Source organism: Pelobates fuscus, chromosome 6 (genome assembly GCF_036172605.1).
Source record: "Pelobates fuscus isolate aPelFus1 chromosome 6, aPelFus1.pri, whole genome shotgun sequence".
NCBI classification, from domain to species: Eukaryota; Metazoa; Chordata; class Amphibia; order Anura; family Pelobatidae; genus Pelobates; species Pelobates fuscus.
The window spans coordinates 212059003-212078306 of record NC_086322.1 but is presented as its reverse complement, the minus strand read 5'-3'; the positions used below and the strand labels follow the sequence as shown (position 1 = coordinate 212078306).

The window sequence follows — 19304 nt, the reverse complement described above, 5'->3', positions numbered from 1 at the left end:
ATCGACACTCTGAGGAGCGATGAACCCCTTGACTACTGGGTGTGCAGGCTTGACCTGTGGCCTGAGCTATCCCAATTTGCGATAGAACTTCTGGCCCGCTCCGCTTCAAGTGTCCTGTCAGAAAGGACCTTCAGTGCAGCAGGAGGTATTGTCACTGAGAAGAGAAGACTGACAGTGGGCGATACATTCGACTAAAAAAGGCCTGATGAGGGGGACTACTTAACACACCACTCCTATCTGGTGGCACATTAGATTGCACGCGCAGTGCCCCAAATTTGAAGTAGGAGGACCGACCAAGCATCTTTTTCCATCTCCCGGTTCCTAAAATCGATGCCATATACACGTCCCCTGATAGGGGACGTAACAGGGATTAAACTGATTGGAATAGTACTACATAACACACCTTATAATAACGCAGAGAGAGGCAACGCAGAGAGAGGAGTCTGAAGAAGAGGAGTCAGAGGAGGAAGATGGCTTTGAGGAGGTGGAAGACCAAACACAGCAGGCGTCCCAGGGGGTTTGTTGTCACCTTTCGGGGACCCTTGGTGTTGTACGTGGCTGGGTGGAGGAAGAGACCTTCAATGACATCAGTGAGGACAAGGAACGGGACATGGCTAGCTTGGTATCCAACCTTGTGCAAATGGGGAGTTTGCAGTTGTGCAAATGGACTGTTTACGGTTGTTTGCGGTGCGTTAAACGGGGAGTTTGGTCTGTCACTGTGAAGCGGGCGTAACCCTTACACTACCTGATCGATACAACATCATACCTGATGTTTTAAAGCACGTTATTCAAAACAATTTAGGAATGTTAGGTGATTTATGCCCTTTATGGATTAAAACCAGACTCTGCATCAACTATGTAATTTTCCATGGGAGTTTTGCCATGGATCCCCCTCCGGCATGCCACAGTCCAGGTGTTAGTCCCCTTGAAACAACTTTTCCATCACTATTGTGGCCAGAAAGAGTCCCTGTGGGTTTTAAAATTCGCCTGCCTATTGAAGTCTATGGCGGTTCGCCCGGTTCGCCCATTCGTGAACATTTGCGGAAGTTTTATGTTCGCGACATCTCTAGTTAAAATGTGTTTCTTTTAGTCCATATATTACTTTGCATGTTAAACCAGGCAGATTGCAATTATATTATACTGATATACAAAATGCTAACATTGTGCAACTACTACATTTATTTAAAAAAAAAAAAAACTAAAAGAAAAATGTTAAAAGAATTATAATTATTTATATTCAAACTTACCTAAAGTGATGGCAATTGGTGAAAAAAATATATCATTTTTGATCCCTTTGAAGCATGGAAGTACCTCTTCTAAATCACAAAAACTATGCCATAGAGGGTCAGACAGCCATGGCACATCTGGTTTAGGTGGGTGTTCCTAATAGGACAAAAACAATACAAAAGATAAACTCTTTTAATTTAGACATACAATTACTTTAACATAGTTATACACTGCTACTAGAACTGCTATTTTCTTTGTGGGGGAACTGTTGCTTGCTAGGATTTTTAAGATTATGTTTATGTATCTCTGTATTTACTAAATATATATAGGTGAAGTGTGAAAAATAATATAAAAATTAAATTAAATTAATCTATTATTCAGTATATAGAAAGCATACAGGGAAGATGAGAAAGTAAACAATATCTGCCCTTACCTAATAACATGACATGATTGTATTCACCTAATTTTAAGACTTGTTAAGGAGCAGATGATTGTTATGTCCTGATATGTAAAACCATAGAATTTGTTAAACTTAGAAATTATATAATTGAATAAAACATTCTAGAAGTGACGGCTCCTCTTTAAAACTCTCTCTGTCTCTCTCATATATACATATATGTTGAGAGAGTTCTACAAATGCATGACTTTTTTTACATTTTGCATTTATTCTAACCGATTCATGGGAGCTGATTTTTCCTAGAAACTTCAGAAACAGAGGGACACAAAGAACGAATAGATGCACAAATAGTTATCTAGTTAGAGGAAAAGATATAAGGAAGCAAAAAGAGAAAATGTGCTGAGACAAAATATACCACAAGTTATAATATTGATACCACAAAATCATGACAATAATCTCAAAAGTATAAAGCTTTATTAGTCTTACTATGCTGTTGTAAAGTAATAGATCACTTTATACACAATACACAATTTTGGCGTATTGGACAAAAATAATTTAGGAATTATATGAGTGTCTCCCCTTATCTGATCTGCAAAATGGTGTGGACTTGGTGAGGGGACAATGGAGATATTTCTTTACAAAGCACTTTGTATAGCATATTCTTGTAAATAAATGTATTGAAATAAAACTCTTAATGGTGACATATTCAGTTAATTGAGGGATGCTGTGACCTCAAATCCAATGTTAAAAAAATACTTTTTTAACATGTTCTAACTGGAACATAGGGGAAAGGAAATATATAATAACTTAACTTTAAAAATGTCACATTCAGCACTCACAGCAGGAAAGGGTACTCAATTTTAAAAACCAAACAACACGTACACATTAGTGTGAAAGCCTCTGCCTCACATTGATCATAGGGGCCCATATTCTATAAGTCAGAGCCTGGTAGATGAGTCATGCGCTATTTTACATCAGCAGTGTGTAATATTAATGACAATTTTGGATTCCATGAGATAGCTATTGACATAGAAAACATCTAGACTTTTCTATGGTGAATGTATTGAAATCCCACCTTTTCTAATCCAGCAGCGCCTCTGAGGAAGAAATTCCATTCCGAGTCACTGATTTTTTCGTTCTGTCGCATGATCTCTATGCAGAGCATAAAACTGTAGATGAGCTTGTGTTGCTCAAAAAGACCTCGCGATACATTGGTATAAGAAGAGTAAAGAGTCTGGCTAAGAAGGGTTGCCAAGCGGACGTCAAGATCATTGCTCTTTTCAGCAGCCTCAATTGTCGTGTTAAATAACTGCAGATAAGGAAACATGGAACTTAATATCACATTGAGAATCAACAGAGAATCTGTAGGTGGATCTACCATGTGTATTGCTATTGAATTAGATTACAAATGATTGAATATGTGTATGACTCGTAACCATCCCAACAAAGTAGGCCATTTTATGGGTGATGTCATTAGAACTGAAGGGTCAATCGTTCCTCTGCACTCTGTGCAAATGCCTTCCATACTCTAAGGCTCCATGGCTGTCCTCTGACCAAAATTTCAGTAATTCCTTCAAGTCAATAATTTGATAACATTATCCTCCATGATGATGTCATGCTGTATGAATCTGTCACAAAGTATTTAATTCATTTCAACAGTTCAATAAGAAAAGTGCATTATACTATACCTACATACAGTATAAATTCACAACAACATTTAGTAAAGAAAAATGGGGTTATTCCATAATGTAAGAATTGAAAGGATTTCAAAGTTTAGACCAAAAAGAACTGAATTGAAAAAAAACAGCTATGATTTGAATTCAGCTTTTTTATGCCTATAATTTGAAATTCACTTGGAATTCATTTAGAATTTCTGATAAATTTACACCTTAGTAAATAATCCTGTTAGGCTGCTTAATTTACTGATGAGTCCAGAAACAAAACATGCTTTCAGAGGTAGGTAAAATGGTTCAAACTACCTGTTTGAAATACTTTAGTGAAAACTGGTACATCGGGTCTATTTCTGACAGACTTGCAATAACAAAGTATATGACAGATCCCTGGGTGGCCACTGAGCGATATTTTTCCCGCGCAGTGTTTATCTTTTCTTCTGTTGTTTCAGCTTCTTTCAATCTACTTTTGATAGCACTTGAAGTAATCTGGAATTATAATGTTGTAGATAAATAATATGTTCATATTGTTATTTAAAGCAGGAACAATAGTAGAAGAACATTTGGTGTTCACTCTATAAACTAGAATAGATTGCTCACTGTACTAAAGGGATATCAATAACACCTTGCAGGCAACAACAAGGCTGAAACAATCATCTTGGGTTGCTGTATCTCTTGTGCAGAGGAGACCTGTCTGGCATACAGTCCTTGTGAGTCAGATCAGCTTGATATGTAAAGGGCATTACATCTCTCTGCATGGCACTAGAGAGCTGCTGATTGGCAAGCTACATGAGTTGTGCTCTTTTGTGAACTCTCTCCATTTTGTTTAGCTTGACTAGTTTTATGTAACTGCATGGAATTAAACATTATTGTGGTGAGTTCTGTTAAGGCATTGACAATTTGTAACCAGTAATAATTTTCTAACATTTATAAGTACAAAATAATTTTAGTTTTTTTCTGTCTTCTTTAGGATGGAATGCACAAAGTCAACAAAAACACCCATTCATGTCTGCAGCCTATAGCAAAGCAATGGCAAGGAGAACATTTTTGGGATGCTATTCTTAATAATACAGTCTATCTTTATACATATTACTATTGTTAACAAACAATAACGTTTTTTACTCTCTTAAATACATGTTGTGTTACAGGTTTGTTTGTAGCACTACAGTGCTTCCACTGTCCACTATATTTCCCCCACATGTAGACAGCACCTAACACCTAAATTAACCACACTACAAGCAGCAATGTATTATTCTCGCTTTCATTTAATATCAAATTTTGCAATGTGAAATGAAGTCTCCTGTCTAGCTAACCTTGCCAGTTACATCATAAGAAGAACTATGTCATCAATCTTGCATGACGCTGCTTAAAATCACCACTGACTGTTAGCTTCACAAACAGTTCTCTCACTTCACTTTTCCAAGAAAATTGAAATGTAAGCAATATTTTCATTAATTTATGTAAACAGAGTTGAACTAATCGCCAAAACAGGAGGATGGTCTACAGAGAAAGAGCATTGAAGCATATTTGCTACATCAGTTGCATACCTTTGATTCTTGTAATGTATTGATAAGTTCTTCATTATCTAGGATATTTCCTTCCGACGTAAACAGTAGCTTTAAAATTCTATCTTCTATGGCTTTTAACTGATTCTTGTCCGAATTTATTCTTATAATAAGCTGGTTCCTCTGATCCTCTAAATCTGGTCTTTCAATCCTTACAACATCACTAAAATGTGTAAAATAATAGTTATGTAAATGTGGTAAATGGGCATGCAGAAGAGTAAAAAGTATGGTAATTAAAAGACAATATTATAATTTTGATTGTTCAGTAAGGCTGATTATAAAAAGAGGTTCAGAAATGCTGAATAAATTGCATGAATTGCTTGCCATTAGATTTACTACAAGAAGCCCTGTATAGTATAAAAAGTACGTATGAGCATTGCTAGGAAGGGTTGACCATGCTGGAGTCCCTTTAACATTAACAGAGAAATTACACCTCTAATTACATAATATCTCTTCCCCAATAGCAAATCCTTCCCCCGAAACTCTTTGCTACACTGACACAAACCATTAATTAATCCCAAAATGAGCTCTTGAGCCATACAATTCCATAACAATAACCTTTAACCCCCTATACTACAAACAAAATGCTGTAGCACTGCTTTCAAAATCCAAACATACCATAATGGCATTCACTCTTGAATAAAATCAATAAAATACTTTATTCACCTCTTGCTGCTTTAAAACAAGAATCCATGCATGCAACACCATAAAAGTATTAATTAACCCTTATCCACTTGACTACCTTAAAATCTGCCCTATCCCTTACCCTTAACCTTTACACTGCACTAATTCTATCACTAGCTCTAAATCTACAACTACATTACCCTATCATTTACTTTACCCAAAACCTTACAAAGTACACTCCCCTAACCCTAAAACCTAGCCCTAACACAAAGCCTAACTTTAATCTTAATGATGTTCATTCATTAATGTAAAGATAACATAAAAGTGATTCATATATTATGGGAAGGTAATGATATCTCAAGGTTCTGGAGACATTTATAAACCACGTTATAGGTTACTCGAAGCACCATAACCACTACAGCCGACTGTAGTATCCTGGCCAATTGGCAATGGTTTGCCATTTTACCTGGGTCTCACCAGTCTCCTATTCTGCTCCTAAACAGAATGTATGCTGCTCATGCTAGGCCTTTATTGGCTGAGAGAAAATGATTGCAATTCTGTGCATGGAATGTTGCACACAATTGACATTAGCCAGCATGGAAACTCTAGTTTCAAGATGGCTGATGACACCCCAGCAACGTTGTCGGAGAGGGGTTAATCTCCATGTTTATTTTTTAACAGCAAAGCGCTGCACATACAAACTCCAGGCACCATGACCTGGAGTAACACTTTAACCTTTGGTCTTGTCTTTTATTAGAATGTCTCAAGAACCCTGACATGGCATTATTTTTCCATAATATATATTCAGGTAAATCTGAACTTTAGTACATGTGTACTTGCACGTTATATAACTACAATAGAATAGGCTTCCAATCATGAATATGTTAAAAACTCTATTTGCTGTTTGTAAGATGTCTTTTACATCGACAAGCACTGCCCTTGTTTATTACATTTAGAGGAGAAATAAATATTTTTACCTGAGAAGTTGATCCTCCAGGCCAGATTTGGTCACAGTGAAATTAATTACAGTAACTTTAATGCACACCTAGACAGCAAAGACAGATAAGGACATGAAATAAAGCAAAATACAAATCACACATAAACAACTAAACACAGATGATGTGCTCAATATCATAATGTAAAGTATTCTGTACAAAATAATGTGTCGAGAAATTACCACTGCTGAAAATGCCAATAAACAGCTCTTGTGATCTAGGAATAAATAAATACAACAGTACAATGTCATCCATAATTGAAATGTTTTTATATTTCCAATTGACAATGTTCCTTCATTCACAGCCATGTAACTAAGTGATATACAAGTTATTCACACCTCCCCATGTGAGCATGAATTCCAGCTTTTAGCTACATGACAAACGCACAGCTTTAGAGGAAGATCAAGACGTGTACTGAATATCAACTATTAGCATTATGTTTGTGACTAATGCAATCTTAACAAACTGTGGCAAAATCCGAAAAGAAAATAGAAGTGCAACAAATTAAAAAAAAAAATGAGAGAAATATCAGTGAAAATATTATCTAACAAATGTCAGAATGGTTTTCATATAAATTGCTTCTTGATGTTCATAATATACCTGATTCAGTATTCCTGACTAAAATACCACCTGTGTTTTTAATCACATACATTTGATAAATAAATTTGTATGAAATGACAAATTACCTAAACAGCACTGTGCATACATAATTCTGCCTAGACAGGACTCTGCTCAAAATAAGTTAATGCTCAGCTTTCCTGGACCTTGGAGCAAAGTACAAGAATACTCTACTGTTGGGAATCTTTGATTGGTTGATTCATTCCTTGTACAATTATGGTGGAGAATGGATCAGAAGAACTGGGTAACCATTATGCTCCATGTATAAATCCGGGAAATGTTGCATTTCTCTGTACAGCAGCATCACATACCGATGCAATTTCATTCAGGGTTATTGATTAGTGATTCTGCAATACATTTACTGCACTGTGGTATATAAGACTATGGTGAGGTTACCCATGTGACACTGCAGTCAATCCCTCAACGTTTGGCGTTTTATAAACTAGCTACAAGACAATGATGGGGAGCAAGCTTTGCTGGTTTCACTTAGGCAGCAATTGGGCATGGTAAATGCCTTTCAACTCTGTAATCTGTATTTAACAGTGATGTTTCTATCATACTATGGCCGACAAACTTATGTTCTAGTCCTGCCCTAAGATTATGGGTACACTAGTCATATCGCTAATTTTAAATAAAATCTAAACGATTCATTAAATATATAAAATGATTTGATGTCTCCAAATATCAAATAAAATTTTTATTTCAGCTTATTTGTGTTGCATTTTACCTACACATTGCACACTGCCCAAAAAGGTAATTTTATCTTTACAGAATAGAATATTAGAATAGAATATTAACTAACAAAATAATCATTTGCCAGCCCAGTGAAGCACTAAATGCTGCAGGCAACGTACCTATAATCTTTAGAATCAATTATTTTTATTAGCTCAGACATAATTCTAATCTTCAAAATGCAGCACATATTTAACAAGCTTGTTACATGTTTAATTCCATTTAAAATTCACTATCTCCATATGTTTTGTTTGACAAGTGCTCTTTTATGCTGAGATCTCTCCATGTGGTTTGTCAAAGCAATTAGTATTATTATACTTTTGACATTCTTGTTATCCAAAATAAAATAAGAAAAGTAGCCCAGCTGTTTATTTCCTGTAACCTCTTCACCAATCATGACTACATTTTTTTTTAAATATTCTGCAACTCAGACTATAGACTAACAGAGGACAGTAAGTTCTCCTTACATCTTTTAATAAAAGGCTTTTAACATAGGTAGGTTTTGAAAGCTTATTTAGTATACCAAGGCACTCATTGTGTATGAAACATCTGTGACTCTCTAAAGACACTCTTAGCAGCAAACTTAAAGATTTCAGCATGCAAAATATACAGCATACTAGTAAGATCAAAACACCAAATGCATAAAAGTTAGCCTGTCCAGAGAGTTCCTTAAAGTGCAAGTTGTCTTTAGTTGTCAAAGTGTTTGGATTCCCTGCTAGAAGAGATCAAATCACTTTCCTTGATCCACAAAAGGTACGAAAGAGAGTCCCATCCTCCTCCTCAGACAATTCCAAGGGCATATTAAGTGAGGCAGCCATTTTAGACCTATGAGCTTGTGAGTGCATAAAGAGTTTTCTGTCTCTCATTCCAACTAGAAAAAGTCCAGTCTATTTTTTTTTCCTACTTATGACATTTGCAGGTATAGTTCAGAGGTAGATGTAGGTAAATCCGAATTTTAATCCTAATTTTAAAGATAGCCATGGGGCACAAGAAAGGTTAATTTGTTCAATCTGCAAGGCACTCCAATGTATCCATTCTTTATATAATGAATTTGTTTAGTGCTTATCAATAAGTAAGCCCTGAATGAGGTATTTAAGCATGCTGAAACAGAAAGATTTATGGACATGCAATGCAGGTAATCTGCATGCAATAGCATTTGAGACACTAGAGAGTCAGAACAAGATAATATTTGGGATAAGTACTGTGCTACAATACTCAAAATAAGTACAGTGCTCTAGTAACAATAGGCATCAATGTGGCATTAAGCCACAGTGAAATAATAATAATCTAAGAAAGTGTTATTATTAGAGGAGAGTCTCAATTTACGAGAACAAGAGCTGAGAAAAGAAACAAAATGTAGCAAATTAATTTTCTATCCCAGAGCCTTTCTGATGATCAACCAATATGGCCAATTTGAGCAGTTTAATCTTTTCCCACTGGCAGAATAGAGCAGACCAAGTTTGGTAAAATGATTCCATTAATATTTTAGTGGCCTATATAGACAATATTCTGCCATAGATGCCACAAGAAAGGGCTAGGGAAGAATGAGAAGGACAATGTAACACTGCGCCAACCGCAGGAAGTTGAGAGGAAAGGCGTTGGAGCAACACTGGTGCCCTGTGAGGTGCTACTGACTTTGAAAGTGTAGTTATTGAGGGTGGCGAAACGTGGCTGTCTCTGAAGGCCATAATATTCTGTGGCAAAGTCTAAAATATCTGCTTCTTCTCAACTTCCACCCTTACACATGCTTCAAAGGCTTTCAGAGCAATCAACAATGACAACAAGTTGGCTGTCCACAAAGCAGCAGCACTCATCTAGATCACGTTCAGGAATAGGAAATATGGGAATGCTATTCCTTTGGCAAATACATAGACCTTGATTAAATTAGAGCTGAGCACGTTTATCATCAATTTTACCATTTAATCATTTAAATCGATTAAATTAAAGCTGTTTAAGGCTTATAGGGAGATGATCAGAATGAATACTCTATTATTTATAATTTACATGCATTTCTACTACACTTAAGTCTTGATTGTAAAAGTTTAAATCATATATGCAACAGTGATAGACACACATAATAGAATTTACCAATTATAACAAGGTCAAAAGATATGTCAGAGTCAGAAAAAGTATTTTTTTAGGTGCTCTAACTGCATAGTTAACTTTTTAACCTTAATTAACTGCTACACATATTTAATGTGATTTGACCAAATAACATTCCTTTTGATATGTCACATAAAATGTTTTTAGAATGTCTGGTATTTCTTACCTCAGGAAGATAATGTGGATTTGGCATTTTGGTCGTCATGTAGAATCTAAAATTCTTATCATAATCAATGTCAGAGTCACCAAGTCGAATTAGAGTCCTCCCGCCTGACACAAAGGTCTGCTTCAAAAGTACTGGCTCCAAAGAAGGATCAAGGCTTTCCTTCAGCTTTAATAAAAAAAAAAAAAAATCTAATTAAAATAAAATGTGTGTGTTCATAATAAATATTTAACTGCATATCATATTACTAAGAAAAAGGATGAGGATGTAGTTTTGGCTTCTGTTATTTCACCACCAGTTGTTGCTTTCATATAATAGTTATGTGTTTAATAATAATATTTGAATGTAATTACTAAGAAGAATCACTTTGATCATTGGAAATTTAGATGTTTTACTGACATTTTATATTTGAATACTGTTTTGTGATATATGCAATGTATAAAGTCAAATTATGTTATGCATCTTGTTGATTACAAATGCATATGTTGAAGCTTTTCTTTACGGAGCACTCTAATATTATCTTGAAATTAATGGGTCTGTGGATACATTTCCAGTAATTCAGGATTCGCACACACACTGTTCTCAGTTAAAGCCAAGTATTCCATGTCAATTAGACAACCCCTATTGGTATTCATTAATAATAGCTTCCTTGTATCTTTAACGGGCCTGATGACCAAGTATGGTAAACAGTTTACACAATATCAATAAAAAGGGGTTGTGAGTTGTAAAATTCTCTGGCATTCAGACAGTTACACTCACAGGCGCTATACGTTATGACATATGATGCAATTACTTAAATGGCTACATTAATTTTACGCTACTGGCAAGTGGTACTTAAGTGAGGCCATGCCAGATGGCCATGTTAATGAATGTCGAAGATTTAGGGAAGAGGCTAGGCATTGTTGCCCAATAGTATGTGGAATTAATGTTCTATCTGTGTAAAATCAATTATTATAGCTGGCATTCCAACTGTACTGCTGTGATTAATTAACAGATTTCATACCGCAGGTAAATTCCACATATTGCCAGACAGCACTGTGAAATCCAATTCTGGTAATCTGGAACCGTTATTCCCGAGTAGGTACTAGTAGTTATATGTACTTGAATCACTGCACCAACTTACAGGTAAGTGTGGTGCTCAGGAAAGTCCCAAAAGAAAGACACTCAAGGCTTGAGCACTGTGCACAGGAAGCCACAGTCCCCCACAGTAAAATTCAGGAACAATCCATGGGCTTTACAGTTCAGATGCTATGTTCACGTTTATTATTGTTCACAGGATACAGAAACACATACAACATTTTGGGCTACACTGACTTAATCATGCATCATAAGGCCATGTAGGTCAAAATGTTGCATGTTTTTATGTATCCTATGTGTACCAATAAACATGAATAAATAGCACCTGTGCTGTGTAGCCTGTGGATTGTTTTTGAATTTCACTGCCCCAACTTACACCTGCCACCCTCCTCCCCAAACACTTGTTGTTAGGCTGTTCCTAGCTTAATTAATTAAAATGAAACAAGGTGACAGTATAAACTGATATTATGTTACAATTCAAATATTATAAGATTTATATTATTATTTTAATATTATTATTGGTATTTATATAGACCTAACTTGTTCCACAGCTCTGTACAATATTAAAGAGGTGTAAATTAAACAATAAATGAGACAATTTTACAGGAACAATAGTTTGATGAGGACCCTGCTCAGACAAGCTTGCAATTTAGAAGAGGTAGGCTATAAAAACACAATATAAAGGGCATCGAGGTGGATAGCAACAACATGACAAGGTGGTAATGTAGCAGAACTGGAAGGTGAGAGTGGAGTGTGGCACTTTAACCCCTTAAGGACCAAACTTCTGGAATAAAAGGGAATCATGACATGTCACACATGTCAACTGTCCTTAAGGTGTAAAGAAAGCCCAAGAAATTTGTGAATTATAAGTTACTCTGAGAGGCCATAACCTTTCCCGAGATGGGTTTTGAGGGACTTCTATAATGACTGAAGACTTATGGGGTAGGCTGGCAGTTCCAAAAGATAAGGAGTTCTGCAAGTGCAAGTTAGCAGTAAGGGTGCAAGCAGCAAAAAGGTGAAGATCCCTGGCAGACAGGAAACCAAGAAGGGGCGTACCTATGAATGAAATAAATGTAATAGGGGCTAGAGCTTTATAGGTAAGGGTTAGTATTTTGAATTTACTTCTATAGAGTACAGGAAGCCAGTGAAAGAATTGAAAGAGAGGGACAAGGTGTAATAGGAATGACAGGAGAGGAAATTAGCCTGGCAGCAGCATTTATTATAGTCTGTAATGAGTGAGGCAGTACTGTTTCTGGGGAGACCAATTAGGAGTGAATTACGGTAATCAGTGCGAGAAATTACTATATCATGAACAGAATTTTATGTAAAAAAGAGGAGAATGCGAAACATACATTCATTGAACTTGCTAGAAACACACTTTAAAGTTTTAAATAGGTGGTACTTAGTACCAGCGAAATTGAACAAAATATATCCATTAACTAACCCCATCTGCTGGAGGTGTGGCAGTACTAGAGGAAATTTTAGACATGTTTGGTGGGACTGTCACAAATGAAAAAATCTGTGGTTGAAAATACAGAACTTCATATCCAATAACCTAAAACTCGAGTTGATAATTTCCCCAGAGGTAGTCTTGTTACATTTGAATTGGCCACGTATGACAAATTAAAAGCAACTCTTATACATCTCTTTTTAGCTGTTAAAATAGTAATTGCGAGATGGTGGAAAAAAGATTCAGAAATCTCCTGGAAGAAAGTTAAAAATCAACTCGAGTTTCAGATTAAAATGGAGCTAAGCAAACAAAAATTGAGCAATAAGGTATCTGTTTGGTTAAAATGTATTGAGCTGATTGATATAAGAAATACTGTTGATCAGTTAGAAGTGGATTAATTCCATGAACATTGAAAAATTTACAACATTTATGAGATATATTTAATGCTCCTTCCACTCTACTTAGGATATTTTTCTGTTTTTTCGGATGTTTTTTTCTTCTTTTCCTACTTTGCTGCTATATTGTTTTGTGTTACATTGTAAACCTGTATGTATTACTGAATTTCTTAATGTCAAATACTACTTTAAAAAGAGGTCTGTATTTTCCTCTTTTTTTTTTCTCTGAAAGTAAAATTTTATATGGATTGAATATTGACTAAAGAATATTCAGATACTATAATTTGCAATTGTTTAAAATGATTGAAAATAACTAAAATATGAAATAAAAAATAAAATGTCAAAAAAAAAAAAGAGGAGAATGCGGGCCATGTTTTTAAGGTGGGATCGACAGGATGCGGCAACACACTGGATGTCAGGCATAAAGGTGAGGCAAGAATAAAAGAATCAAAGATAATTCCAAGACAGAGAGCTTGTAAGGATGGGCTGATGCATGTAACTTGCAAGGAGAGAGAAAGAGGAGGATTAGTATTATAAGGAGGATAAACAAGGAGCTCAGTTTAGAGAGACTGAGTTTCAGAAAGTAGGAGGACATCCCATCAGAGATGGAAGAAAGGCAATCGGTTATACGTCCTAGGACAGTAGGGGAGAGATTAGGGGAGGAAGGATATATTTCTGTGTCATCGGCATACAGGTGGTAGCAGAATCCAAAGGAATTATTATGTTTGCCAAGAGAGGCAGTTTAAAGAGAAAACAAAATGGGGCCAAGAACAGATCCTTGGTGGACTGAGACCGAGACAGGACTAACGAAGGAGGTGTTATTAGAAAAGGAGAAACTGAATGTTGGGAGAGATAGGATGAAAATCCAGAGAGGACAGTGTCTTAGAGACCAATTAGATTGGAGAGTCTGAGAAGGAGGACATGAGCAACAGTGTCAAAGGCAGCAGTGAGGTCAAGAATAATTAGTATAGAGTAGTGGCCTTTGGAGTTAGCTGCGATGAGATAAGAGCGGTTTCAGTAGAATGGAGAGGGCAGAAGCCAGATTGAAGAGGGTCGAGGAGAGAGTTTAAATTGGGAAAGCGAGCCAGATGGGTAAAGACAAGTCATTCCAGAAACTTTTAGAAGAAAGGGAGCAGAGATATGGGATGATAATTAGACAGGAAAGATGGGTCAAGAGATGGATATTTTAGGACAGGTACAAAGTAGCATGTTTAAGGGAAGCGGGGACAATGCCAGAAGAGAGTGGTTGAAGATATGTGTTAAGTGTGGCACAAGACAAGGGAAGAGAGATCTGATTATAAGGTTAGATGGGATGGGATCAGGCAGACAAGTGGTAAAGCAAGGCGAAAGAAAAAGAACAGCCACCTCCTGTTCATTAGCCAGGTAGAAAGCCTGAAGGGTAGGAAATGCATGGTCCAAGTGTGGTTGAGAGAAAGAGGAGCGAAGGGAGTTGATTTATTTCCTTAATTGGTTAACCTTGTCAGTAAAATAACATGCAAAGCTGTCGTCTGAAAGGTTAGTTTGAAGGGTGGCCACAGCAGTGCGAAGAAGAGAGTTGAAGGTACAGAGATGCCTGGAACTGTGGGAGCGGAAAAGTATGATTGTTTAGCAAGGGTGAGGGCTGTGCTGTATGAATGCAAGATTAACTTATAATGGTAATACATCTGATAGGTTTTGAAACTTCCTCCAGCAGCTTCAGCTGGACAGGAGCATTTCTGTAGGAAGCGGGTTGACTTAGTATGCCACTGTTGCAGTGTCCTCTTTAGGGCATATATTTGGAGCAGATTTGCATCATCCAGGGCAGAGGTGAGGTTAGTATTATGAGGAGATAGCCAGAGAGGGACAGGAGAAGGTTGGGATGGATGAGAGGACATCAGCTAACAGTTGCCAGAGGTCAAGAGAATTCAGGTTCCTCCTGAGTTGAGGAGGGTTAGGCAGGGAATATTGGATGAGGGGCCTGTCAAGAACAAATGGTACGAGGTGGTGATCTGAGAGAGATAATGAAGTGTTACAGAGATTAAAGACTGCTCATATATATGAAAAAATAAAATCAAGGTTATTGCCAACTACATGCATTGGAGAATTAGCCCACTGGGATAGCCCACGGGAGGAAGTCATTGAAAGAAGGTTTGATGCTATTAGGTCAAGCGTGAGTTAATTATTAAAGGATATAATTGTTTTAACTAGTAGCTCGATAACAGAGGAAATTATTTTCTTCACTCGACCAGCAACAAAATGTAGGAAATGTGCAACAACAAACAATGCAAAACCAAGAGTAAATGCTAATTAAACTGGGACTCAGCAAAGGTTGTTGTATTGGGACAAAGCACAGTACTGCATACTAATTGAATTGCTAACAGCAATAATATCTTGGAAATTGGTTTGTCTTTAACTACAGCTGTATGTGAGATATGCTTGTTGTCATATGGGTTTTTACAAGACATAGATCAGTCATATCAAGGAATCCCAATCCTAAATATACAGGACAATATGAGAAAGAAAAAAAAATCACATGAATGGCAATGACAAGAGCAAAAAATGAAAAGGGCCATTTGTTCCATGAATTACATGGGCAATTGAAATCTTGCTGAAATAGGCCTTTGTTTACTCAGTGATAAATATGACAACAAAGCAGACCATGGAATAACGGTAACCTCAGTTAACAATATAGGCTGCTATCTAAACTACTTGTGTAGGTGCTTAGAATATATTAGATGTTTCTTGTGTGTTCAGTGTACCGAAATGGCCCCATTAATAAGTTGTGTGAAAGACATCCACTGTAAAAACGTATCCATGAATATTGCTAGCTAGAACCTGAACATGATTTAACACATATTGTGAAAGATATTGAAGTAATCATTTTACGTAACACATTTTCTGCACCTCTGCAGATACCCTTTTGTAGGAATAACTTTACATCCTAAAGTAAATAGAAAATATGTTATTTTCAAGTCGACAGAAGCTTCAGCTTTTCTTATAGCTATCTTAAGACAAAGACATGACCACCGAAACATATATGCAATACGCACCTCTTCTAGCAAAACAGGCAAACCAAGTCTGATAGCATTTTCAAGTGTTCGTAGGAAGCCTGCGTCGGTAAGTTTTATAACTTTCAAGCCATTCTTGGTTTCTTTATTTCTTATCCAACGATTTGCCTGAGACAAAATATTACAATAATTAATGACCATTTAATAAGGGTTTTTGGCAGGGAATGAAGGATTTAAATCTCTGAAGACCCCATGAGATCTATTACAAAGGAGCACAGCATTTAACTGTAGAAAAGGGTGAAGCAGTGGCATAAAAAACAGGTATATTTAAAGTGTCTGGACAATCATACATTGGATGACTTTCTTATAAATGCTGCACATTTTGGTCTGAATAGGAGGAACTAAGGAGAACCTGGTATACAACTTTGCTATTTTGCAGGCACCCTTTTTTTTTTTTTTTTTTTTTTTTTAAACAAAGCTGGTGTACCTAATTCTCCTATGGATATTAGATATTACACATGCTTATAGCACTGTAGCTCAGTGAGCATACTATAGACTATTTTACAACTCTGGAAATCTGAAGCGTTTGGAGCATTCGTTAATTATTCTAGGGTCTTTTGTTCCTGTGACATTGTGTCTCTGTTATTTACAACCATATTAGTTTGAAAAAAACTATGCTACCTTCCCAGTAACAAGTTTCACTTCCACCTACATTTGCACACATACATACACTTTATGTCCTGTATATGTGCAGGCTTAGTATTATTAATAACTGTGTCCTTTCTATATACTATTTGCAATATCAATGAATCATTTACTTTGTAAAATGTCTTCCTTAGGTTTATGGGAATATAAAATATTTGTCATTTTTTGACTATTGACTGCTAATGAATATGTCTATCTACAGTTTTTTATATATAGTTATAATTTTTATTCATTAAAGATTTGCAATCAAGTCAAATTATTTACATGCCACTGATGCATGTTGTAAAATGCTGAAATTATTACAATTCATAAATCCCTTGCAATTCTATACAATTCTGTTTAGTAAACCTCCCTGCATGTGTTACTATCTATATTACCTGTGCAACATATTTTTGTGATTGCATTCTTAAATACTCCATGGGCTCTTTTCATTTTCCCATTTGGCCATTCTAAAACAGTTTCAGTGTTTAGTCTCCTGTAGCTAATTGATTCACACATATGTGCACAGACATTTTGTGCCACTGCAACACTTTTATATATTTTTTTCCCTTGCATATATTTTTTAAGATTTGCTCTGGAAGTTCAGAGAGTATAATAATGCTTGCCTAGAAATGTTTATTGCATTTGTGCGTCAACTAACTAAAATATACATATTCAAGAATTTGGGCATTTACACAAATGCATGCAAATTTGAGTGACAGTGAATGAAAATTGGTAATGCAAGTGAGATAAATCAATAAAAAAAATAGTAAAAAATAAAATAATTGTATATTTTCTAATGATTAATAATACAAAAAATCTAAATAATATTTGTTTTTAGAAGAAATGCGCATATTACTATAGTAAGATTAGATTGTGGGAGGTATATTCAAATATATTAACTTTAATTAACATTTCCTTTCTGAATTAATATCATATGAAATTTAAAGGGACATTATAGTCACCAAAACAACTTTAGCTTACTGAAGCATGTTTTGGTATGTAGATCATGCCACTGCAGTTTTACTGCTCAATTGTCTGCCATTTAGGAGTTAAATTACTTTGTTTATACAGCCCTAGGCACACCTTCCTGCATGTAACTTACACAGCCTTCCTTACCACTTCTTGTAAGGAGTCATCTAACAGTTACACTTCCTTTATTGTAAATTCTGTTTAATCTAGAATTTTTCTTATCTCCTGCTCTGTTAATAGCTTGCTACACCCTGCAGGAGCCTCCTGTATATGATTAAAGTTACATTTAGAGAGCAGGAGATAAAAACCTTTAAAGTTAGCTACATCTGATTGAAAATTAACCCATTTTGTTTCCATGCAGGATGTCAGTCACAGCCAGGGGAGGTTTGGCTAGGGCTTGTTTGAACAGAAACAAAAGTTATTTATCTTCTAAATGGCAGAGAATTGAGCAATGCAACTTCAGAGGCATGATCTATACACAAAACTGATTTATTAAGCTAAAGTTATTTTGGTGACTATAATGTCCCTTTAAAGTACACATTTTAGACAGACAAAGATATGTTTCTATGTATACCTGATCTTGGGGATCAATCATCAAAGGCCATCTTCTCCCACGAGTGACTAAAATACCATTTTCTGTTGAGACAAGATCTCGTGGCAATCCATCTGTGTTCCACTGCCGAATTTCATAAGCATCACCCAAAATATTTATTAAGCTGAAATTTGGGCTGATAGGGATCTGCAAATTTTGGCACTTTTTTATCCAACAGTCTATCAGCTAAAATTAAATAAAAAAGAAAAATGTTGTACATCAGCATACAAAAAATTATCAGTGTTTTGGTGGTGATTACAGATATTCTCAGAGGAGTTGTAAGATCATTGTTGGAAATATCGTCCTCCATTTGTTGCACAGTTGTATAGGATGTTTGACCACCCCCCAAAAAATCCAGGAAAGCAGGGGTTGTGATATATCTGAGAATTTGAAGTTTTGAACTAGAGACTTAATAATCAGTCCCTTCTTTCTAGGTCCGCTCGTGAAATATATGTCCTCTCACTGAGTAAGGAGTTGACTATTAACTCACTAGTTGATTCCACACACTATACTTATTTACTTTATTAAATGGCCCTCAACTCATTTAAGTGATCCCTTTTGAAGCCAGGACAGACTCCTAAGGCTTGGAAGAGAAGCAGTGGCCCCAGGTATTGGGAGTATACAAAGCTTTGTGGCCATTAGCAATAAACTAACAAACTCATAGCGTTTTTCAGGTTCTCCCAAATATTTTAACCAGCAAGGATATTGTGTAAGGTTAGGTGGCATGGATGGGTGTATAACATTTTAAGAGACTTCCTGATGAACTGAAACATATATTTCATAAAAACTTTTCTAAACACTACTATAATTAGTACATATATTCATGTGATTTTACATTACAAATGAGAAACTCTTAGAAAAGAGAGGCACATGGATAGAAGATGGGGAGCACTCCTTTTTGGGTTCCAAGAAGAAGTGCTCCTTTGTAAAAAAAAAAAAAGACACTTCAATGGTATGCTTTAGGACTTGTGTCTTGTCGAGAAGTGATTAGTTTGCAGCAGCACGGTTTCAGAAAACTACAGAGAACCAAAATGTATTTTGTTTTTTTACGGT

At 35.9% G+C, this 19304-nt stretch overlaps 1 protein-coding gene across 1 annotated transcript in view; it reads right to left on the bottom strand.

Annotated features, from left to right (window-relative positions):
- DNAH6 (dynein axonemal heavy chain 6) overlaps positions 1–19304 on the bottom strand; it is a 257043-nt gene that overhangs the window by 52463 nt on the left and 185276 nt on the right. Inside the window, exons 55-62 of the mRNA XM_063458711.1 lie at positions 18234–18437; positions 16046–16171; positions 10098–10262; positions 6461–6528; positions 4842–5022; positions 3604–3783; positions 2700–2933; positions 1248–1383 (exon numbers count right to left, since the gene is read on the bottom strand). Coding sequence (XP_063314781.1) covers positions 1248–1383; positions 2700–2933; positions 3604–3783; positions 4842–5022; positions 6461–6528; positions 10098–10262; positions 16046–16171; positions 18234–18437 — 1294 coding nt within the window. The remainder of the gene's footprint in view (positions 1–1247; positions 1384–2699; positions 2934–3603; positions 3784–4841; positions 5023–6460; positions 6529–10097; positions 10263–16045; positions 16172–18233; positions 18438–19304) is intronic.